The sequence below is a fragment of the Halichoerus grypus genome, chromosome 7 (assembly GCF_964656455.1).
Source record: "Halichoerus grypus chromosome 7, mHalGry1.hap1.1, whole genome shotgun sequence".
Classification (NCBI taxonomy): domain Eukaryota; kingdom Metazoa; phylum Chordata; class Mammalia; order Carnivora; family Phocidae; genus Halichoerus; species Halichoerus grypus.
In genome coordinates this window covers 26,727,559-26,752,479 of record NC_135718.1, presented here as the reverse complement: position 1 = coordinate 26,752,479, position 24,921 = coordinate 26,727,559, and the positions used below count along the sequence as shown (strand labels likewise).

The 24,921-nt window shown below is 41.7% G+C and overlaps 1 protein-coding gene across 4 annotated transcripts in view; it reads right to left on the bottom strand.

Annotated features, from left to right (window-relative positions):
• The window catches only part of ARMH3 (armadillo like helical domain containing 3), a 178,824-nt gene that overhangs the window by 25,123 nt on the left and 128,780 nt on the right, over positions 1 to 24,921 (bottom strand). For all 4 annotated transcript variants that reach the window (XM_036086236.2, XM_036086254.2, XM_078077198.1 and 1 more), the window contains one exon: positions 4,497 to 4,575. In XM_036086236.2, coding sequence (XP_035942129.1) covers positions 4,497 to 4,575 — 79 coding nt within the window. The remainder of the gene's footprint in view (positions 1 to 4,496; positions 4,576 to 24,921) is intronic.

Genomic DNA, 24,921 nt, shown 5'->3' with positions numbered 1-24,921 from the left:
TTGACAGAGAGAGACAGAGAGAGAGAGTGCGCAAGCACAGAAACGGGGGGGGGGGGGCAGGCAGAGGGAGAGGGAAAAGCAGGCTCCCCGCCGAGCAGGGAGCAGGACCCTGAGATCATGACCTGAGCGAAGGCAGATGCTTAACTGACTGAGCCACCCAGGCGCCCCTGAATTGTATTTCTAAGTCAGTCAGCCTCTGGGTACCCTGTGACGCAAGGACAAGGTTTATAGAAACTCTGGGACTCCTCCCCTCTTTCTGTCTTTTTTCAGGTCCTGGCTTTGAGTACATTTTACAATCTATGCCTCTTCATTTATCCAATCCCGATCCCTGCTCTTTGAAGGTCCACCCAATTCTTCTGTCTTCCATATGGCCTTTCCTGACCACCACAACCTACAGAGATCTTCCTCTAACAGGAGCTCACAGATCCTACTGCTAGTAGTGGTCAGCTATCAATAAACTGTCTTAAGCCATCTCTTGAATTTATTCCACCTTTTGAGAACAAAGGCCATTTATCATACTTCTGTATTCCTCAAATGCCTAGCACAATCTGAAGCACAGAGCAGGCACTAAATGAAAATACTAATAGCTGAATGAAGGCTAAAGAAAGCAAGAGTGGGGGGTGCCTCAGTGGCTCAGTCCCTTAAGTGTCTGCCTTCAGCTGAGGTCATGATCTGAGGGTCTGGGGATAGAGCCCCTCCTCAGGCTCCCTGCTCAGCAGGGAGTCTGCTTCTCCCTCTCCCCCTGCTCCTTGTGCACTCTCTCTCTCAAATAAATAAATAAAATCTTAAAAAAAAAAAAAAGCAAGGGTGGGCCAATCATTTATTTGTTTTCCAATGGGATATTTCAAAGTCACAAAATTTGTCATGAATGTGACTAAAAGCTTAAGCAATCAGGTGCTCAGAGAAGGCTTTGACTTGAATCCTAAATTGCGACTATGTACTCTAGATATTCAGGGCTCTAGAAAATCTTCTGTAAAAGTTCTACCATGAAGCCCTCTCTTACCTATTAGGAAATTAGAGCTGAAGTAAATCAGTATGTCATTTTTTTATTTGAGAAAGAGAATGTGCGCGTGCACACACAGGAGGTAGGGAAGGGTAGAGGGACAAGCAGACTCCCTGCTGAGCACGGAGCACCGTGCAGGGCTTGATCCCAGGACCTTGAATCATGACCTGAGCTGAAGTTAGATGCTTCACTGACTGAGCCACCCAAGCTCCCCTTTTTAAAAATATTTTTTTCATTTTGCGTAACATCTAAAATAATTTATTTCGTTAAATATTTTACTATAGTGAAAATGTATTTTCTTTTCAAGATTTTATTCATTTATTTGTCAGTGTGGGACTCGAACCTATAACCCCAAGATCAAGAGTCACACGCTCCTCCTACTGAGCCAGCCAGGCGCCCCAAGATGGACCCTATTTAAGAAAAAAAAAAAAAGGACATATATAGAGAGACAGAAAGTACAACAGTGGTTACCTTCAAGTTGGGGGGGGGGGATTGGGCAGTTATTGTTTAATGGGCATAGGCTTTCAGTATGGAATAATGAAAAAGTTCTGGAGATGTATAGTAGTGATGGTTACACAACGATGTGAATATACTTAATGCCACTTAACTTTACATTTGAAAATGGTTAAAATGGTAAATTTTATGTATATTTTACCACAGACACAAAAAGGAGTAAAAATGAACAAGCTCCACAATCAACCTTGGACAAATGTGACATCTGTGTACAAAATATAAAAATGCATGCAGTTTATTATACTAGATAACGTACAACCATTCAGTCACACTGAGGGTACTGACTGATCAAAAGGCTTTGCCCTCCATGAAGCCAATGAAAGTAACAGAAAAATGTTATGGATCTCCTGGAAATCTGAAAAACAGTTCCAGTGTGTGAGAGAATGGACTTCATTTAATAAGTAATCATGAATTTACAAATATCACCTTGAAATGCCTCAGACAGAGGCTGGAATGTATCTGGGTGTTGTCAGAACTCAAAAATTCACAAATCTCTTGCCAGAACAAAATGGCTGGCTGGGCACGCAGACCTAGCAAGAGCCCTCTCTTGTCTGCTATTTTGCAAAGTGCTATAAATTCCAGTTAACACCTATCCATGGTCTTTCGGTTTTATTTTAGGAGTACTTTAGAATCCACTTGGGGATTGAGTTCCTGATTTTTTCTTTCTACTTAGTTTGCTGCTAACAACTGCAGGGCCCTACTGGATCCCAAAGCTCTTTGGGAAGTTGTGAATACACTTAACATTAAGTGATATTAGCATTGATGCTCATAAGTGAAGGGAGAGAAGTGCTCCAACACATGTTGGAGATTAACAAGGCAGTCAAATACTTCTAATCTGATAGTGCTGAGAATAAAACCAAGTGCACTGTAATGCTGTCATTTAGCGCCCTTCAAAGTCAGTTAGGGAAGAGAAGCAACAACTATTTTGAGGGCAGTTTTGAAAAGGGTCCCAGAATAGTATCACCCTTTCCCCACTCCCTAAGTGAAAAGGATTGCTATGAGAGATAGTTAAGTGTACAAAAACCCTGTGAGATCAAGAACTACACTTAAGATTATTCACCACTATCCCCACTACCCAGCACCACACCTTGTAAACAGCAGGCATGTAATTATTTATTCCCTAAGTAAATCTCTGAGAGCTGCTATCCTTTCCCCATTCTTGAATAGGGCTGTATACTCTCCCTCCCCACAGAAATCGCCTCATCTCTGGCTTGTGGACTCTTTTTGAGAGGCACTTTCATCACTTCATTTAACTTTGAGAGAAGTTGGAGGAGGGTGAGGACACGTGCTTGCTAATCATCCTTTTCCAGATTGCCTCACGCGCCAGAATGGATTTTTATTATTGGCCTGTGGCTGCTACTGCTGTAGAAGGATTTCAGCCTGACCTTCCCAAGCTGCTGGGGATTCGTGAATACTGCACGTGGTTGACAGGGAAAATGTGTCCTTTTTTTTTTTTAAAAGCTTTTAGACTAACCAGAGCTCGCTGTGGTAGGAAAGTCACCCTTTCTTTCACTATACAAAACTCAAGATGTTGAATTCTTTTGCATAAAAATGATAGAGTAAACTGATCTGAACTGGTCCAACAGGAAAAAGGTAGCATCCTGAAGCACCTCACAGAGAGCAGTGGCATCAAAACACAGTACTCATGGAAAAAAGAAAATGAAAGCCATTTACAAAAGCAGTTTAAATAAGAGGATGGAAATCTCACAGCTGGCCTCACAAAAGAGAATAAATATGTCAAAGGGAACAACTGATAGACTAATAGAGTCCTATCCATCTGGCTGAGGACAGAGCCACTGGTGGGAATACTGAGAAGCCTGTCTGTTAGGGAAAAGGCTGCCTGCTGCCTCACTGAGTGAGCTGAAGAGCTTTTAGAAACACTGGAACACAGGCTCACACCAGAGCTGGCACGCTGTACCAGCAAAAGACTCAGAGAAGGGTTATACTGATACACTGGCAAAAAAGGGAGAGCAGAGTATGTTTTTTTGGTTTGGAACTTATACCTGAACTCTCAACTCATGACTACCCGGGCCCTCCGTCTTGGGAGTTGGGTGCGAAAGAAAGGAGATTGTGTGAATAGAATGTCTCATTTTGTGCCTTTTTTTTCCTTTTTTTTTTAAGATTTTATTTATTTATTTGAGAGTGAGAGAGCACAAGTGGGGGGTGGAGCGGCAGAGGAAGAGGGAGAAGCAGACTCCCGCTGAGCAGGGAGCCCGATGTGGGACTCGATCCCAGGACTCTGGGATCATGACCTGAGCGGAAAGCAGACGCTTAACCGACTGAGCCACCCAGGCGCCCTCATTTTGTGCTTTTAAAAACAGGACTCAAGAGTCTCATTCTGAAACATCAAGTTCAATCCCATGCCACGCTAATGCCCCATCTGTACTTTTATATAATGCAGAGCTGAGTGCAGGCACTTTGGGAGAAGGGGAAATCAGGCCAGACTCAAGGAAAACAAACACATAACGCTATCTGCATCTCCAACTCAGTCCATACCATAGAAAAACCTGCTCAGAAATAATTGTTCAAGGCAAATAGAACTCAATTACTAAGGAAAATCTACCCCAATGAAGGCTCATATTTTAATAAGCCAAACAGCATCAAATTGAGCTGAACTCAGAGTTTTTCTAATTGGCAGTTTTATCCATTTCGAAGTTCTCATTTCTTATTTTTAAAAATCAAAATGACTCTCTGCCTAAAATTAAAAAAAGAAATGCCTATCACCCACTCTAAAATAATAATTCACTAAATTTTCACCTACATATCTTCTATATAATTAAACAAACCCCTCATATGGCACAAAAGCAGAAGCCATCACTCTATTTAAAGTACTATCAACAAATCCCTTAGTAATTGCTCTTAGAAGCTTGGTTCCTGCTACCATCTCAGTCACAGAATACCTCTGCTGTCAAAGAGAGGACAACTGCTTGATCCCAGCCACCAACTATTAGGGGTCACTCTGGGGAGGGCAGTGGCTTACCTGCTCCTCTGACAGTTGGGATATGTGATTCACAGCAGCATAGGATTCAATTTTGGGGTTAAAGTGATTGATGATGGCTCTGAAAAAAAGAATTAACATTAATATGGCATCAGATGGAAGAGGCAGATAAATGAGTTAAAAACAAGTATCGAGTACCCTCTAGTTCAGAGTATGAGTGCATAGGAGTGATTGTCAGAGGGTAACTATCTTTTTATTGAACATGGGGGTGAACCTGATAACTCTGAAATAAGTAGGGCTTAAAATTTTTTAGATCAAGAGTAGAATCAAATGTCTCTGCTCTGCAAATGAACTAAGGGGAAAAAAATCTCAACCAAACAAAAAACAAAACCAAGCATCCTTCAGGCAAGAAACAGGACCCAGGGGGCTGTCCACTAGGGGGCCCTGCTGTTTCAGTCAGAAAGAAAAGTCGTTTGCTCTGCTCTGACTTGGGAGAATAGGGCACTCAGTAAAGCTGGACCAATACATAGGCTAAATACAATCTCTGAAGAAGCTGAGTTTTATCAAAGCCTAGAACCAATCTTCATACTTGCTAGTTAATAATTTCAAACCAAAATTTTATTTCCAGCCCTTTAAACCAAAATCTGAGTGTCATTTTCAAACACTTTCTCTCTATCACCCTCACATTCAAGGTCACCAAGTCTTATCAAATCTAGTTCTTCAAAAATCTCTGAAATCTGAAATAAAGTTCTCTGAATCCAATGCGTTTGGTGTATATGTAGGTCCTTGTCATTTCTTGTCTAGTGTAGCAGAAAAAGCACAGGTTTCAGATCAGAGTTTATCTAAGTCCATATTAATATAAAATTGATTAAATAAATGGGGAAAAGAGAAAAATCTTTCTAACAGAATAATTCCAAATAATATATGCAGATACTCTCCCCTTTAGGAGGTGGAGTTGGTTCCCATTCCCACTGAGGGTAGGCTAGATAGACTTAGTGACTTATTTCCAAAGAACAGAGTAGTAAAAGGGAAAAACAGTAACTTTACTGTAAACAATCTTGGCAAATACTACCTTATTAGCCAAATGATTAATGTAAACATTGCCAGTGATTCATGTAGCTGTCATGTAACCCCTGGTATGATCTTATGAAAAGGGCACTTTACCTGTTATATACTCCCAAACCCACAACCTCAGTCTCATCATGAGAAAAACATGCAACAAAACCAGACTGGGGGCATTCTATAGAATACCTGGCCAGTACTCCTTAGGATTGTCAAGGTCATAAAAAAAAAAAAAAAAAGACTGTCAAGGTCATGAAAAACTGTACTTGAGAAATTGTCACAGACCAGAGGATATTGGGGAGACATGACAACTAAATGCAGTGTGATACCCTGAATTGGACCCTGGAACAGAAAGAGAAAATTAATAAACTGGTGAAATCCAAATAAAATATGGAGCTTAGTTAATAGTAATATATCATTGCCAGTTTCTTAGTGATGAATAAATGTACCTTGGTAATGTAAGATGGGGGAAACCTGGTTGAGGGGCATACAAGAACTCTGTGTATTATCTTTGCACTTTTTCTGTAATTCTAAAATTATTCCAAAATTAAGTTTGTTAAAACGTGTGGGTGTGTACGTGCATACATGTGAATGTGTGGCAGTGCAATAGAAATCAATGTTTTCTTTTAATATAACATTGATAGTATAAAATTCTTGAACCATTTAATATGGGTAATAAAAGTATAAGCCAAACTTCAAAAAAAAATCATGGTTTGACCATTTGTTATTTTGGATTTTTAGGAAACTACATGTCTCAGAGGGAAAAAGTGGGAATAACACCTACCTTAGCACTTAGTACAGTACCCAGGAATAGTACATTGTAGGCATAAAATAAATGTTTGTCGAAAGAGTGACTAAATCTTAGAGAATTCTTGCAACATTTATATAATAAAGCAATGTCAACCATCTAGCATGGTGCCTGGCACACAGCTGGTAGGCAATAAATATCCAAAGAATGATACATCAGACGGGATAGTAATGGGTCAGGAATAGAGGAAAATTCTGGTAACTTATTTTTGCAGAGACTACGAAGAAGGGCTGAGATGTTATCTGCAAGTTAAGGTTGTAATTTGGTCTAAATCCAAAGTGGGAAAGAATTTGGACCAAGTAGGGGTCAAATATTTTTCTCATTCAGAAAGTAAAGTTTGAGGGTATTGGCAGGGATGACAACAAGAGCAGAAAAGGAAAACCAGGAGCCTAAACCCAGTAAGAAGACAGGGGAGGAAGTTTAGAGAGGCACTGAGAAGACCCCCAAACCTAGCAGCAGTACCAAGTTAAAGTTAACTAAGTGGAGAGTAGGAATCATAGAGTTTAGCATCGAAGAGCTACAGGATCAAGAAAAAGAAATACAGTAACCAAATCTATCTACAACTGGACCTCAGTTATTTTAGGAAAAAGAATCTGAACTCTGTAAATACATTCATTTCGTGGTTTTATAATGGCTTTTTCTTTTGGATTTTCCTTAAATTTCTTAGTAAAATTCTTTTGAAAAAATGTTTTAAAAAAATCCTGACTCAACTGAACTAGGGTTGTTTGTTTTCGTTTGCCTAGGTTTGGAGAACAGAGAACTCCAAAGTATTTTCGTGTCTGTGTGGGTGGGCGAGTAGCAGCCATGGGGGCCCAGGTGGCAATCCAGTGAAGCTGGTGAGGTCTGGACAATGAAATAATTCCTGGGAATGAAACTGATGGGGATGCTGTAATTCTGTTCCCTTTCTACCCGAGGAATTCTTGCACTAGCAAAGAAAGCAAGGAAGCAAGAAAAGGAAAAGAGAAAGGAGAAACAGAAAGAAGGAAGAAAGAAGACAAGAGAGGGAAGGGGAAGAGGAAGGAAGGGAAGAGATAGGGAATGAGGGAGAGAAAGGAAAAGCCTGGAAAGTATTCTCCTCAAAAAGTATATTTATTTCCTTCCCTTCTCAAAGTTGTACCTGTCAAGTGTCAGCTGGATCTATAGATGATCTATGTTAGCAGGGCATATATGCTGATATTGTTTGAGCATATTCATCTTGAGGGTATGAAAGATATGCCACTCTGGGAATCTGGAATAAGGATAAAAATCATCCTCCAACCTCCCCTGTGACACTCCCCCAGAGCCTCAGTTCTCAGCAGGCGATTAAAAAGCCAGATGGAACAGTCTAAATCCAGTTAGCAGTCTCTAACCCAGTACACACAAAGGGCATAGAGTATATGCCTCTGCTTTATTTTTCTTGCTGTTTCTTTGGGACAGTTAAAAATCTGAGTACTAATCTGATCTACTGGAGATGCTAGATGCAGGGCTCTAAGCCTAAAGGTAAGAAAAATTGTCTGACACTGGCTGTTCTCCTTCCAGGCTCTTTAGCAAGGAATTTCAGAGAGGGCTTGGAAGCTTCCTATTAAAGTTCTCAGGACTTCATACCGTTGAAATGGAAATTTGTTCTGAGATAGCAAAGAGTGACAAAACACTGAAACCAGGCTAAGTCCGCCCACACTGAGTGACACATGCCTTTGCAGTGACTGAAATACTTAGCTGCTCCTTCCCCAGGAACTTTGCAGCCTACTAGGGCTCACCTGGGTTATGATTCCACACTGCCCCACCTGGCCAGGTCCTAGAATAGGATTTATGCCTGACTAGTATTCAGTGGGAAAAAGACGACGTACTAGATTTATAGATGATGAGCCTCTCTCTTTTCTTTAGGCTTCCCTTCCCACTGATACCATCTCTAAAGGGATTTACTACCATCCCTTCTGAATATTTTTTGGGGGAGGGTCTCCTCATAGATTCTAACAGTAGCTCTCTCCTTTTACTGATCAAAACCTAACAGGTAGCAACTGTCTAATGCTTAAGTCTAAAATTTGAGTGTCCCAGCAAGGAAGAAATGGCAATTGCTCTCTCTCTCGCTTTCTCTCCCTCCCTTCCCTCCCTCCACCATATGAGGACACAAGGCAGAAGGCAGCTGTCAACAAGCCAGGAAGGAAGTCCTCACCAGAAACTGACCTTGCTGAACCTTGATCTGGGACTTTTGGCCTCCAGAACTGTGAGAAAACAAACATCTGTTTTTTAAGCCACCTAGTCTATGATATTTTGTTACGGCAATTGAGAAGACTAACACATAGATATTCTACTCTCCAAAGGACCCTGGCCATTTGGGCAAAGCAGACTCCAAACCAGAGTCCATCTTTAGCAAAGTAGTAGAGTGGATAAAATCTTCTTCTCATTCTGTAGGTGACTTCCTCTCTTTAAACCCTTTATATTGTGGGTTATTGTTTCCTTCCCTTCTAGAAGAGGATCCTGAGGTTCCTATGCCTCAAAGTTCCAGTCACAAATGCCACAAATGTAGCTACATGGCTTACCAGTTTCCCAGGCAGAGTGAGCTGGGCCCTTTAGCCTTTACTGAGAAACAGAGACTTTAATAGATAAAGATCTTGCAGGGCTTTCTGAGTGGCCTGTGCCATATAGAAGACACACATACACTGAAAAGAGACAATGTCTGAAAGAAATAGTAGGATGGGCAGCAACATACTGGCTAAGAAAGGGATGTTTGTTTTTCCTTTCATTTGCATCTTGAGGTTGATTTTCATCTAATCACAGCCTTTCAGGTATTTAAACAAAACCTAGTTTATGCCAGCCAAAAGCTTTTATGCTGAAAAGTATTTTAGAAAAGGGGAATTAAAAGGAAGAGGAGTAGGAAGAAGAAGGAGGTCTGAGTGGGCAAAGAATGAGAAAACATAGCCATTATGAAAAAATTAAGATATGACAAAGATGACCAAAAAAGATGTCCCTTTGACACAGGTGGCAAGATAAATGGGAAAAGAATAGTCTATTCAAGAAATAGTGCTGGGAAAACTGGATATCTACATGCAAAAGACTGAAGTTGATCCCCTACCCCATACCATACACAAAAATTAACAAAATGGATCACAGATTTAAATGTACAATCTAAAAACTGTACAAATCTTAGAAGAACACATAAATCTTTGTGACCTTGGGTTAAGCAATGATTTCCTCAGATACCAAAAGTGGAAGTGACAAAAGAAAAAGTAGGAAGAAGATTTAAAGAAATAAGGCCCAAGGAAAGGGAAAGGAATCTGGAAGTAGAACTTTGTGGCAAAAGGAAATATAATTTCTAACCAAACCTCCAGCTTTTTTTTTTTTTTCCTCCAGCTTTATTCAAACAAACTAAATGCTCTGTGAGAGCAGGGACCAAATTTATTTTGCTCACCAATATATTCCCAAGACTTAAGCAAAACAGTCTCACCACAAGTAAGGAGGTCCATGATCACCAGCTAATTCTCCAAAAGTATGAAAATAACAATAAAAATGTTTTATCCCCATCCCAAGAGGAGAGGTAGCTCAGACATGAACAGCTATCCTTCAAAGAAGGAACTAAAGTTGTCACTGAAGACAGTAAAGCTTTCTCTTCCTCTTAAGTCTTACCAGGAGACAAGAGAAAAGCTTTCTGGCATTTCTTATTAATCTAATATTTTCTAAAAGTAAGCCTAAGTTTTTGTTTGTTTGGGATGGGGGGGGGACAGGGAAGGAATGGGGGAGTGTGTTATACTCTGTTACTGGGTCTCCTAATGCCACTGAATCAGGAAGTCCCAAAAGGGAAAGGCAAAAGAAACAGACAATGTCATAGTAAAGGGAAACTACTAAAGCCAGCCACGGAGAGATAGCTCTGTACCCAAGGCACCTTTAAGGGCAAGAATCTGGGCCACTCTCTAATGCAACTGCCAACTTCTGATTGCCAAAGACAGGGGTCACTTATACAAACTGAAGCAAAATGAAGTGGACAGATGGAACAGCAAGGCTGAGCCACAAACTAGCTAGGGATTTCTTGGTCCATTTTTAACTTATTCTCTCTGACTCATGACTCTGCAAAGCAGCTTTCTTTTCCCTAGTGCTGGGTGGATGATGGCTGAGACACATAGTTAATGCCCAACTTACCCAAGAAATACAGGAGAATGTTTCCTTAACAATGTAGACAATGTAGATTAATAGAAAATATAGATTCTTCCACATATCCAGAGGAAATCTAAAGCAAATTCTCCAAAGATGCAAATTCTCACAGCCCCAGCTATCTCCCACAGACAAAAGCATCTAAGGGTCTTTTATGAAACAATAAATAAATAATAGTTTCACCCAGAAGCCCAGAACATGGTGATTGTTTCCTTACTGAGCTATTTGAAGGAAGCAGCCTATCTCTAAAAGCTGCCCTGTAAATCCTTCAGGCAGAAAGGAGAAAAACATGCAAAGGCTGTTTATAGGAGAAGTTTCTGTAGCTCTTACTCCAAGGAAGTAAGAAACATGACTGGTATACTCAAGATGGTACACACTGGGAATATTCTTTTTTTTTTTTTTTTTTAAAGATTTTATTTATTTTTTTGACAGAGAGAGACATAGCGAGAGCAGGAACACAAGCAGGGGGAGTGGGAGAGGGAGAAGCAGACTCCCAGCTGAGCAGGGAGCCCGATGTGGGACTCGATCCCAGGACCCTGGGATCATGACCTGAGCCAAAGGCAGACGCTTAACGACTGAGCCACCCAGGCGCCCACACTGGGAATATTCTTAAAAGTTTCACTCTAAAATTATTCCTATAAGGCTACCAGATTTACATTAAAGAGTCTGATTAGGGGTACATATCTGAAGCCTGATAAAAATAAATTTGGATCTCAAGCCCCAACCTCATAAGCACTATAGTCCTGTATTTTCAAATACTTGCCAAACACATACACCTGGACATCATGCTTTTACTTACATGGTTTTCTTCACATGGAATGCTATTTTCTTTACTCCTATAAAGCATAAGTCTTACTTTTCCCTTAAAGGCCCAGTTAAAATACTCGGCTTCCCTGAACAACATGGTATATATAAGAAGCAAGGCTTTAGGGGCAGTAGATCCAAGTTAAAATCCTGGTTCTTCCATTTCTAGATTGTATGACCTTGCGCAAGAGACCATGCTCTCTGGTATCAGTTTCTTCATCTTATTGGATTTCCTTTGCAAAGCTTTCCTCCGTGTTTTCCTATATATACCATCTAACTTTACCGAAAGGGAACTTTTTTTTTTAATACAAGCAGCTTCCCCTTTCCTAGACCTAAAAAAGCAGTCCAGATATAATATACTACAGAGTTTATTCTCAGATATCTGGGATTAAAGACAAGAAAATCATATTTATAATTGCTTCTACCTGGGAAATCTTCAAACATACAGGTAAAAGACTGGCTTCTGAGAAGGGGTAAAGGTAGGACTGAGTGGTATGTGGCAGCAGATAAAATGGTTCATCTGAGGTTGAGTTATTTAAAAGTTTATTTATTTATTTTAATTTTTTGGTAAAGATTTTATTTATTTGACAGAGAGAGACACAGCGAGAGAGGGAACACAATAGGCGGAGCGGGAGAGGGAGAAGCAGGCTCTCCTCTGAGCAGGGAGCCCGATGCAGGGCTCGAACCCAGGACCCTGGGATCATGACCTGAGCCGAAGGCAGACACTTAACAACTGAGCCACCCAGGCGCCCCTAAAAGTTTATTTATTTTAAAGTAATCTCTACACCCAAGGTGGGGCTCAAACTCATGACCCCAAGATCAAACGTTGTACACTCTTCCAACTGAGCCAGCCAGGCACCCCAAGTTATTTAATTTTAAACTATCCTTTCTTTTCACCTTCAGAATTGCCTCACATACTCCCATTTCATGCAGTAATAAGCTTCCTTCCTCGTGGAGTCAATGAATCTTTAGCCCATCCAATTCAACAACAACAAAAAACAATTTCCCTTGATGCCTGTTAACGGCAGTGCATTACAAGCCTCAGAGACTCTGCTGATTAACATTAAGCAAAATAAAACCTCAAATAAGAGTACCTTCTAACCTTTTCCCTTTTGAAACTATCTAGTCAAAACTTCAGCAACTGACCTGTTAGGGTTGTTCCTCTAACTCATCCCCTACATGCTAGGCTTTAACCCTTTCGTGCCAATTATCCCCTTTCTTATACTGCTGTTCCTGTGACCACTCTTTTCAGGACCAGAGACACAAACATGTCATTTAAACCCTACTAGAGAAGGCATTTTGGCAACCATAAGGAAGGAAGAGCTACTGGCCATTGCATCTAGTTGCTTGATTTACCCAAAGATCCAACTATGTAAATTGGCCTACTTTATTACTAAAGAGAACTTGATTTATTTGTGTACACAAATTTATTAGTTGAAAGGAGTGGAACAGGAGAGGTGTATCATTGACTACACCATAGTAACCCCCATAGTTCAACCTAAGGAATGATAGGAGTTCAGCATTTCTTTTGATTTCTAGGTGAGAAACACATGTGTCATACCAGGTAACTTATTCACCTACTGGACTACATTTTCATCCAGCCTCGGCACCGAACAAATGAAGGTTCACAATTCATTAACTGGAGGGAAACAAGAAAGAGTTAATGTGTATGAAATGTACATGCACACGCCTGAGGGGCAGTTGCTTCATTTTCTGAAGCTGTGTGCATGACTACGCATTTTGGCAGTTTGGGCTTTCTACCTTGATGCATGACTTTGCCCAATATAGGTTTCCACCTCATCACCTGCTGGAAATTAAGCAATTGGTTATAGCTACTTTGCTTGAAAAATGAGCTAATTTCTAGTTACTGTGGCCCCAAACCATAGATTAAAGCCAAGTAAGATGCCATGGGCTTTACACTTTGGCTAAATCATCTCCTCTAGCTCTGGTGTAAGAAAGGAATGGAATTCCATCCTGCTTTAGATACCAGCCTGACATCTTTCCACTGTTTCCACAATCAGAATGAATGTAAATGGAGAAGAACGAACCACAGAAGTTGAAGGAACCACATAAGTAAAATGGACCATCTACATTTCCATAAAAGACATCACTTAATCCATTCCCCTTAAGAATGCCTACTCTTTATTAAACCTTTCTCTCAGTAAATGAACAGAGGCTCCAAAATTTTCCTAGGGACAAAACACCTACAAGATTAGCCATCTCTACTCAGATCCCATTGCTCTGTGCTTCAGATTCCCTTACACCATCTCGAGCTACAGGCCAGGAGTTGCTAGCAGAGTTCCTGGGGATAAAGAATGCAAACCCTTGACAGCCTTTACAATTACTTTAGCCCTGGATTTCCTATCTCCAGAGGTAAGGCCCCTCTACACTCTCAGAAACATCTAGTAAATACAAAAGAACAAAATAGGTCATGTGAAAGAGTCTACCAGATTTTCTGTCTCACTTCAGGACATAAGAAAATCCTAATACATACTTGGGAGGGCTTCTGAGGCAGTGGGGGTCAGCTCAAAACCCCAAGAAGTGATCTAATTCTAATTAATGGTGAAGTAAGTTTAATTAACGGTGAAAGTTCCAATTCCTTGAATGTGACTCAAGAACTTTTCAAAAGCTGGCATGAGCCAAAATCCTGAAATATTTTATTTTATTTTATTTTTATTTTTATTTTTTTAAAGATTTTATTTATTTATTTGAGAGAGAATGAGAGACAGAGAGCATGAGAGGGAGGAGGGTCAGAGGGAGAAGCAGACTCCCTGCTGAGCAGGGAGCCCGATGCGGGACTCGATCCCGGGACTCCAGGATCATGACCTGAGCCGAAGGCAGTCGCTTAACCAACTGAGCCACCCAGGCGCCCAAAATCCTGAAATATTTTAATTACACATCATTCCCATTAGCCCAATTAATTTATTATAAGATATTTAACTTTTTTTGAAGATTTTATTTTTAAGTAATCTCTACACCCAATGTGGGGCTTGAACTCACGACTCAAGATCAAGAGTCGCATGCTCTACCGACTCAGCCAGCCAGGCATCCCAATAAGATACTTAACTTTTAAGCACAGGGAGAGAGGGAGGAGGAGGACAAAAAAATCAGCAATTGACTAATTTAGGCTTCTTTTCCTGTCACGTCAAAAACAGACGGAAATTGTTTTAGTGGATCACACGCCGCTAGATTGAAGGGAGAGGGAAATATTCTGTGGATCCCATACTAGTTAGAGAAAAAGAGGCACATGGATCCCTAAGTTAAGAGAGCTGTCTATACCTCAGTGGTGGGGAAGGAGGAATGGGGAATTTCAGGTGGACAAAGGAGAAAGAAGGCTGTCAAGATTTCTGAGTGGTCCAGTGTGGGCCATATGGACACCATACTATTAAGGAGTGGTCCTGATGTTCACTCACAGGAGAGAGGGAATGGTGGCCATATGGATCACATACCGGTTTTCAAGTACTCCAAGTAAAGAATGAAATTAAAAGACATGGAAAGAGGTTTATGTTCCATCCCAGGGGGACCTTTTAGAACTCCTCAGGAAAGGCAATCAGCGAGTCTGCCAAAGTAATTAAGCAAGTGAACATTTACCATAAAGCCCACATCAGTTAAGTGAACAGAGATGAATCTTATTACAGTGCACTGTCAGCTCTGAGCCTGCAGGTGCTAAGCACTGAGATGCAGTGCTACTCGGCCCTGTTTGTTCGCCTGCCCACTGTGACGGAGAGCTTCACCCTTCTTGTCAGCTCTGAAAAAGCAGGCTGCTTTCACCGGCTCTGGCAGTGACTTATGTTGCCTTCAGAGAGGCCCTAGCACAAGTGGTTTCCTATAAGAACCCTGGGTGTAAACAGTGGTGGCAGGTGGTGGGACAAAAAAGGAGCCCTAAGAGAAAGAGAAGACAGGCGTGGGAGAAAGCAGGGGAGCTAGGTAGCAGTCTGGTTAGTAAGGTAAGGAGAATGAGATAGTTTAGTAAGTCGAGAAGTAAGGGAAGAATAAACAAGCGTTCAAAGTATTGAACCATTCTGCTTAAGTGAAGTTGATATTATCTTCCTCAATGAAAAGGGAAAAAGTTAAAACATCACTACAAACTACTTTCTCCACAGGAAAAGGAATGCTATTGAGGAATATTGCTTTTGCAATATTAATGGCAGCCTTAATATCAGCTGTATTCATGAGTTAACGCCAAAGGTGAAGAGCGAGATTTTTCTCAACAACCTAATCAGTATCTATTATTGAACAAAATTCACTGTTTGCTAGAGGAAATGAGTATTTATCAATTATCCTAAGATTTACAAATGGCACCTGGTACATCTTTTTTTTTTTTTTTTTAATTTATTTCAGAGAGAGAGACACAGTGAGAGAGGGAACACAAGCAGGGGGAGTTGGAGGGGCAGAAGCAGGCTTCCCGCCAAGCAGGGAGCCTGATGCAGGGCTCGATCCCAGGACCTGAGCTGAAGGCAGCCACTTAACCGACTGAGCCACCCAGGCGCCCCGCACCTGGTGCATCTTTTGGCCCTATTTCTTTCTGCAAATAAGTATGAGAGTCAAAAGGAAAGCCCCTAACAGACTAAAGGACAGCCTCTCATGTCAGAGACCCAGACAGCTTCTATCAGACAGAAACTTCACAGGAGGAAGGCTCTAAGAGTACCTATGAGGTCAAATTCAAAAATCATATAGCATTTTCAAAACTCATCAAAGGCCATGTATCTATCAGACGAGTGGGTAAAAGCGGACAGCTAAGTAGGTAAGGCCCCTATGTTCAGAAACCAATAAATCTCTAACTCATTATAGAGAGAAGGTCTGAAAGACATTTTTGGGAGACAGACAGGACCAGCCAACTAAGGAAATGAGATGGAATGGGCTGGGGCTGAAATTGATGGTCTCAAAGCCCATGCTTGAGCAGGCACTCCTAGGTCTGAGCTTCTCTCTAGGCCCAGAACAAGAGCACAAAGAGCTCTGGTAGAAAATGATTTGCAACCTTACTTTCTACCATAGCTCTTTGTTTGCAACAGGGCCTGCAGCTTCCCTACATTCAAAGGCAGTGGGGGAAGCAGGGGAGACTAGATGACTACTACGCAGACCCAAGCAGCGCTGCCCAGGAGAGGACTTAATGGGAGGATAAATTTGGGGCCTGATTCTCTGACAGCACCTCCAGTAATAGCTAGTAAAGCAGTGAGAGCCAGGGTGAGAGCCAGCTCCAAACATTCATCATAATAGTGCAATGAGTTGACGGTCTTTGGGGGAGAGTCTATGAAATTCCGGAGTAAGAAAATGAAGCCCGCATGGAGAGGGTGAGGCGGTTGGCTCTGGCAGATTGTCTCTACAGGAGGCTGGGTATAATTGTTTTATGCTCACAAAGATGTTATTAGCTGTTTTCTCTCCAATATACCAGAAATAGTGGTAAGATTTTCCCCTCCTGAAAAGGTGACACTATCAAAATTTAATTTGAAAGCAATTACAGAACTTCGCTTATCCTATATGCACCATTTTAGAAAGAGAACTTCTCTCTTTTCTCCTCCTCCCTTACTCATCAAATTGATTGCTTTCCCACAGAATGAAGGAACACTCAGTCCCTAGAAAAAAGGTCAATGGTATCGGAAGCTAAGGGCTGGCTGTCATAGCCTGTGACTCAATAGTTCAGTTTGTATGACAAACATTTGAATACCTACTACATGCAAGTACTATGCTAGGCAATGGGGGAGGTGAATGAAATTTGATCCCAGATAGCAAGGAATTTACAGATTAGTGGAAAGACAAATACCACAGACAGATAATTTCATGATGTGCTAAGGGCTAGACAAAGAGTAGACAAAAGGTCTCACAGGAGCACTGAGGAGGGTATTTGCCCAACCTGGGGGCTTAGGAAAGGTAGTCTGAAGGAGATAGTGTGTGAGTGGAGTCTTAAAACGTTAATTTAATCAGGCAAGGAAAGGTGAGATGGTCCTGGTACGGATGCTTATAGGGATAGAGACTAATACCCAATTTTTACTAAATCAGACTACAGAAACCTTACTAGGTAAGTTGAATTAGGTTCATTCATTCAAAAAACAGCCAAATTTTTTTCCAGTAAACCAAAGAAAAAAGTTAGAGTTTCCCTTCCCAGGGTCTTGTTTTAAATCTTTTCCAGCAGGATACCTTTGTGAAAGCCATGAGACATTTGCCTGCTGGGGTCCTTTTTGCTCAGTGCTGACTCCAATATGTTCATGGAGATGGGCAGGTTCTGTAGCTCCTCTCTGCTAAACTAAGTGTAAGCATAAAGCAGCTAAGTTGAAGGCAGGCCTGTCAGTCTCACATGGGAGTGAATGGATCTCAGCTGTGTGTGCCCACCCTCTCCAGTGTGTCAGTCTCCAGCTGGTGATGCAGCTGCTTCACTTAGAGCCACACTGAAGCCTCTATTCTCTGATCTCCACCAAACCATACTGAAGAGACTAAATGGCTCTGCTTTGCAGCTGCCTGTTAATTATAACTGTTTCCTTAGTTCTCTTTTGGCTTTTAAGACAATAATATACATTTGGGAAGGTCCTCCGTTAAGAAACACACGAGAGAACTTTTAACCTCATGAAGAGCTTGAAAAGACACCTTACTGCCAAGAGCAGCAAGGCATCCAAACACCTAGAACAGTGGCATGTGAAACGGCATGAGAACATGCAGATTTCTTCAGCAGGGCCTCTAGCTTACATAAAGAACAGGAGCCCATCACTCAGCCAATGAGAGGATTTTTTTAAGGCATCCTGAAAATCATCTTTAAAATTCAGTGAATCTGTAGGGACGCCTGGGTGGCTCAGTTGTTAAGCGTCTGCCTTCGGCTCAGGTCATGATCCCAGGGTCCTGGGATCGAGCCCCACATCGGGCTCCCTGCTCAGTGGGAAGCCTGCTTCTCCCTCTCCCGCTACCTCTGCTTGTGTTCCCTCTCTCACTGTGTGTCTCTCTGTCAAATAAATAAAATCTTTAAAAATAAAATAAAATTTAGTGAATCTGCAACATAAAAATAGCATTAATTAAAAAAAATAGCATTAATTGCCTTGACTTGTTACTTAAAAAAAGGGAAGAAAAACAATGCATAATGCTATCAATAATTCATTTCAAAGTGGTTTTAGTTGTCTCAAAGCCCCATTTCATATAATTAAAACCTTTTGGCCGTCCTCTTGTTACCCTGGAGGGAACTAAAAGTCAGTAAATTCTACTGTGTTGGGACAAACAATTCAGCTCATCATTGAGAAAGGGGTCTGTCTCTCTGGTAACAATTCCAAGCATACTTCCTGGCTATACCGGGTTAGTTCAGGAGCTGCCAAGACACTCTTCCCTGTTGTCTGTTAAGATCTGAAACAGACTTTTATAATGGAGCTCCACAGACACAACTGGGGAGCACAATCAGAGGGAGAGCCTTATAAGCACTTCCCAAGCATCTCAATACCCACTTCCCTAGCTTAGGACCCTCAGGTCAGCTGATATTTCTGGGAGACAATAAAGCCTTAGAAGATGAAACCATTCATTCCAGCCATTCATTTATTCACTCAACCAACATTTATTATACCATACTGCACTCTGCTAGGGGCAGAGATTACAGAAGTAAAGGAAAGCCTGGTTTCTGTCTTAGGAGCTCACCATCTAGTGATGGACATACATATATAAACAGCTATACAGCCATCAAAACAAACAAAAAAAATCACCATTTGCAATGACATGGATAGAACTAGAGGGTATTATGCTGAGGAAAATAAGTCAATCAGAGAAAGACAATTATATGATTTTACTCATTTGGAATTTAAGAAACAAGACAGAGGATCACAGGGGAATGGAAGGGAAAAGAAGACAAAATCAGAGAGGGAGACAAACCACAAGAGACTTTTTTTTTTTAAGATTTTATTCATTTATTTCCAGAGAGTGAGAGAGAGAGAGCAAGAGTACAAGCAGGGAGAGCAGCAGGCAGAAGGAGAAGCAGGCTCCCCACTGAGCAAGGAGCCCGATGTGGGACTCGATCCCAGGATGCTGGGATCATGACCTGAGCTGAAGGCAGATGCTTAACCGACTAGCCACCCAGGCATCCCAAGAGACTCTTAACTATGGGAAACAAACTGAGGGTTGCTGGAGGGGAGGTGGGTGGGAGGATGGGGTAACTGGGTGATGGGCACTGATGTGCATGGGGGGCACTTGGTGTAATGAGCACTGGGTGTTACATACAACTGATGAATCACTAAATTCTACCTCTGAGACTAGTAATATATATATGTTAATTAATTGAATTTAAATAAAAAATAAAATTTAAGAAAAAAAAATAAAAGAAAAGCCATACTGGGGTGCCTGGGTGGCTCAGTTGGTTAAGAGACTGCCTTCAGCTCAGGTCATGATCCCGGAGTCCCTGGATCGAGTCCCACATCGGGCTCCCTGCTCAGCGGGGAGTCTGCTTCTCCCTCTGACCCTCTCTCCTCTCATGCTCTCTCTCACTCTCTATCTCAAATAAATAAATAAAATCTTAAAAAAAAAAAAAAAAGAAAAGCCATACTGCAGTGTGGTAAGTGCTCTAAGAGAAATGTATGAAGTCCTGTGGCAATGCTGGTGTGAATCGTTTGGCCTCAAAGAATCCAGGAAGCTTTCAAGGAAGGTGACATCTGGGGTAGATTTTGAAGCATAAGCAGGATTTTGTTAGGTAAAAAGAGGAATGGGAAAACATTCTAGGTAAAAACATGTGTGAGGGCACAGAGGTATGAAATTTGAGACTCTGTGGCTAAGTCTAATTTGGCCAGATCTTAGGATAGATGGGACAGGGATAGTAAATAAGGTAACAAAGGTAGGCTAGGGTCAAGGTGTCATATGAAGAAGTTTGGACATTACCCTATCAAAGATGGGTAATCCCACAAGATTTAAAATGTGATGATTCTGGGGCACCTGGGTGGCTCAGCAGGTGTCTGCCATCAACTCTGGTCATGATCTTGGGGTCCTGGGACTGAGCCCTGTGTCGGGCTCCCTGCTCAGCGGGGAGTCTGCTTCTGCTTCTCCCTCTGCCCCTACCCCTGCCATCCCCCCCTCAAATAAATACAATTTTTTTAAAAAATAATTCTTTTTTTTTTTTTAAAGATTTTATTTATTTGACAGAGAGAGAGAGACAGCGAGAGAGGGAACACAAGCAGAGAAGTGGGAGAGAGAGAAGCAGGCTCCCCGCTGAGCAGGGAGCCCGATGTGGGGCTCGATCACAGGACCCCGGGATCATGACCTGAGCCGAAGGCAGACGCTTAACAACTGAGCTACCCAGGCGCCCCTAAAAAATAATTCTTAACAGGGCGCCTGGGTGGCTCAGTTGGCTAAGCGACTGCCTTCGGTTCAGGTCATGATCCTGGAGTCCCGGGATCGAGTCCCACATCGGGCTCCCTGCTCAGCAGGGAGTCTGCTTCTCCCTCTGACCCTCCTCCCTCTCATGCTCTCTGTCTCTCATTCTCTCTCTTGCAAATAAATAAAATCTTAAAAAAAAAAAAAAATAATAATTCTTAACAAATGTTCTTATTTATACATCCTTGTGATCATTTAGGAAAGTTCCTCAAGAAAATACATCCAGGAATGAAATTACTGTGTCAAAAGGTTTGGGTAACGTGGACTTTACTGGATATTGCCAAACTGCTCTCAGAGTGATAGTACCAACATACTCTCAAGAGCAGTGTAAAAACCTGTGCTTCTGAAATTCAACTCTAGTGACCGAATACACTGAATAGTGGCCACTATAGGGGGGGAAGACTAGAAGCAGAGAGAATAGTTAGGAGGCTCTTATAATATGAGACATTATGAGGCCTTGAACTAAATAAAATGGTGGTTGTATAAATGGAGAAGAATTTACTTGAAAATTTTTAGGAGGTAAAGGTGAAAGAACCTACTGACTGATTGGGTGAAGGAGAGAGAAGACTCTAAAGCAACCTTAAGACTTTTACTGTAGGAACTGAACAGATGATGACATCATTAACTGAGATGATAAACATAGGAGATGGTTCTTAAAATGTGGAGGGAAGGCAAAGGCATATTCTTTGGAATGTCAAGTTTGAGGTACTTGTGGAACCTCTAGGTAGGGTATGGAGTTCAAGAGGCAAGACCATGCTGGGAATAAAAACTGTGAAGCTTGTTTACTCTGGGAGCTACACAGAATCAGATGTGTAGGGTCAAAACAGTTAAGAAAAAAAATAAAACAGCACTTTCTACTAGTTAACAATGGTTTCTCTATTGCAGGGGGGAAAAAGTCAGTTATGTGCCCCGAGAAACAAGGTAGGTACCCTGCCCTTAAATTAATTCTATATCTGACCTTCCACCTGTCCAGACTAAAGCCTTCGGCCTAAAGTAGAACAAGCAGGGAATGAAAGAAGACAGCTTCCTAACACTAGACCTCAAAGAGCTACCAAGCTGTGCTTTAAATGTTATCACCAAAGGGGAGACAACCTGACATCCTGTTCGACAAAGAAAAAAAACCTTAGCCCCAAGTGCATCCTACTCAGATACACTTGAGAATTTCTATAATTTGCTGTGTTTTGAACTCCTTGCTCTTCCAGATCTATGGAAAAGTGCTTTTTAAGCAAGGAGGAAGTATTTACTGAGAAGTTATGATAAATACTTCTCCATTCTCTGCCTAATTTCAACAAAGTGTGAATAGAAGCTCAGAAAATGGGATAATTGTTGTGAACCAGAAGTTTCATCCGTAGGATACAGGGACAGTTGGCAATCTACTATACCACCAGTGTCAGGCCTCTTTTCTAGCAATAAATGATCTTGGAAAATGCAGGGTTAAAAATGTAGAGTTAGGGGCGCCTGGGTGGCTCAGTCGTTAAGCGTCTGCCTTCGGCTCAGGTCATGATCTCGGGGTCCTGGGATCGAGTCCCGCATCGGGCTCCCTGCTCCACGGGAAGCCTGCTTCTCCCTCTCCCACTCCCCTATTTGTGTTCCCTCTCTCGCTGTGTCTCTCTCTGTCAAATAAATAAATAAAATCTTAAAAAAAAAAATCTGGAGTTATATTCTAATAAAACAATGTGTTGGTCGCTTTTTTTAAAGATTTATTTATTTATTTATTTGAGAGAGAGAGAAAGAGTACATGCATGGGAGGAGGGACAGAGGGCGAGGGAGGAGAAAGAATCTTTTTTTGAAAAGATTTTATTTATTTGTCAGAAAGAGAGAGACTCACACAAGCAGGGGGAGTGGCAGGCAGAGGGAGAAGCAGGCTCCCCAGTGAGCACAGAGCTCAGCACAGGGCTCTGTCCCACAACCCCAAGATCATGACCTGAACCAAAATCAAGAGTTGGGACACTCAACAGACTGAGCCACCCAGGTGCCCCTGTGTTGGTCTATTTTTAGAAAGAAAGTAGAGCTATAGAGCAGCTGCAGAAACCAGGTTAAAATGCCCCATTTCAAACCCTAAGGTGAGCAAGGAGTCAACTGTCCCCACCCTGTGCCCTACAGAGTGAGGATGGGTGTTAGTCAACCCATCATGTCTAGAACTGTTCTAGGAGATTCATATGTGGCTACTTAGCACTTGAAATGTGGTTAGTGCAACTGAGGAACTGAACTTTTATTTTAATTAATTTAAATTAAAAAAATGAAAGCAGTGTAAAGTATTATTCCATTAAATACAGCTTTGTTTAGGAAGGACTACATTTCACTTTAATCACTGCACTGTATACAATATTATTGCTGTTATTATAGTGCATGTCAGCCATGTGCGCTGTTTCTAGTACTACAAATAAACACATTACCAAACTAGTTGATGTTAATGGATTGATTCAGTTCAAATGACTTACTCTGCAAGAATTAAACAATTTAATGTATTTATTTAATATTTTATGCAGACAGCAGGGTTTCTTAACCTCGGCACTACTGATATTTGGGGCTGGATAATTTGTTGTAGGTGGCTGTCCTGAGCACTGTAGAATGTTTAGCAACATCCCTGGTGTCTACCTACCAGATGCCAGTAGCACTCCCCCCACTTCCCCAAGTGGTGAATACTGAAACATGCCAAATATCCCCTGGAAGACAAAATCATATCAGTTGAGAACCACTGAGTTACGGTGATACCATAAAATCAGAATTGGTAATTAGAGTAAAATATTTATGTTTTAAAATTGTAATTAGGGGTGCCTGGGTGGCTCAGTCGGTTAAGCGGCTGCCTTCAGCTCGGGTGATGATACCAGGGGTCCTGGGATCGAGCCCCACGTCGGGCTCCCTGCTCAGTGGAGAGCCTGCTTCTCCCTCTCCCTCTGCCTGCCTCTCTGCCTACTTGTGCTCTCTCTCTGTCAAATAAATAATCTTTTAAAAAAATTGTAATTAAATTGTTTCTAGTTTTTTTTTTTTGCAGATGCAGAGGCAGAGACAGTGAGGGAGCACAAACAGGGAGGAGAGGGAGAAGCCAGCAGCAGGGAGCGCGACCGGGGGTGGGGTACTGGGGGGGTGCAGGCTCAATCCCAGGACCCTGGGATCATGACCCGAGCTGAAGCAGACGCTTAACCAACTAAGGAACCCAGACACCCCCAGGAACAGTTTTTTTAAGTTTAAAATGAAGGCATACTACTGATGCAGAATTGACTGGAGATGCAGATGATAGTACTATGTCGAAACAGTAAAAAAAAAAAAAAGAGAGAGAGAGAGACTGGAAGAAGGTATACTGCTAGTTTCATGATGAATGGCAACTGCAATTTGCTTCAGCAAGGCAAAATGAAAAACGTGTTTGTTGTGTAAAACACTTTTCAATATAATAAAGGAAACACTATTAAGAAATGTCAGCAAATATATGTAAAGTAAGATTTTTTTTTTTGAAGATTTATTTGAGAGGAAGAGAGAGCACGCGAGCGCATGCGTGTGAGCAGGTGAGCGGGGAGAGGGGCAGAGGGAGAGAATCTTCAAGTGGGCCCCCAACTGAGTGAGGGGGCCGTCTTGGGGCTGGATCTCATGACCCATGACATAAGGACCTGAGCTGAAACCAAGAGTCTATGGCTTAACCAACTGAGCCATCCAGGCACCCCAGAAATTTCTTCTTAACATGAAAACATTAAAAATGAATCAATAGGGGCACCTGGCTGGCTTAGTCAGTAGAGCATGTGACTTGATCTCAGGGTTGTAGGTTTGAGCCCCATGTTGGGTGGAGAGAATACTTAAAAATAAAATCTTAGGGGTGCCTGGATGGCTCAGTCGGTTAAGTGTTCAACTCTTGATCTCAGCCCAGGTCTTGATCTCAGGATTATGAATTCAAGCCCTGCATTGGGCTCCATGCTGGGCGTGGAGCCTACTTAAAAAAATAAAATAAAATCTTAAAAACTAAATAAATAAAATACAAATGAATTAGCAAAACAGGTTGTCTGAAATCAGAATTAAATGTCCAACAGAAAATTTTAATAATTTGTTTTTTAGATTTTTTTCTTTTTTTGTCAGGCCGTGGGGAGAGAGAGCAAATGGGGGAGGCTGCAGAGGGAGAAGCAGGCTCCCCGCTAAGCAAGGAGCCCAATGTGGGACTTGATCCCAGGACGCTGGGACCATGACCTGAGCCGAAGGCAGAGGCTTAACTGACTGAGCCACCCAGGTGTCCCAAAAAATTTTAATAATTTTTAATACGATCTGAGCTTGTATCTTTGGTCACTATACCATTTTTTAAATGGAGAGATGGTAAAAGAAATTACTTCAGCTATGGACATTCAACTGAGGATGCTTGTG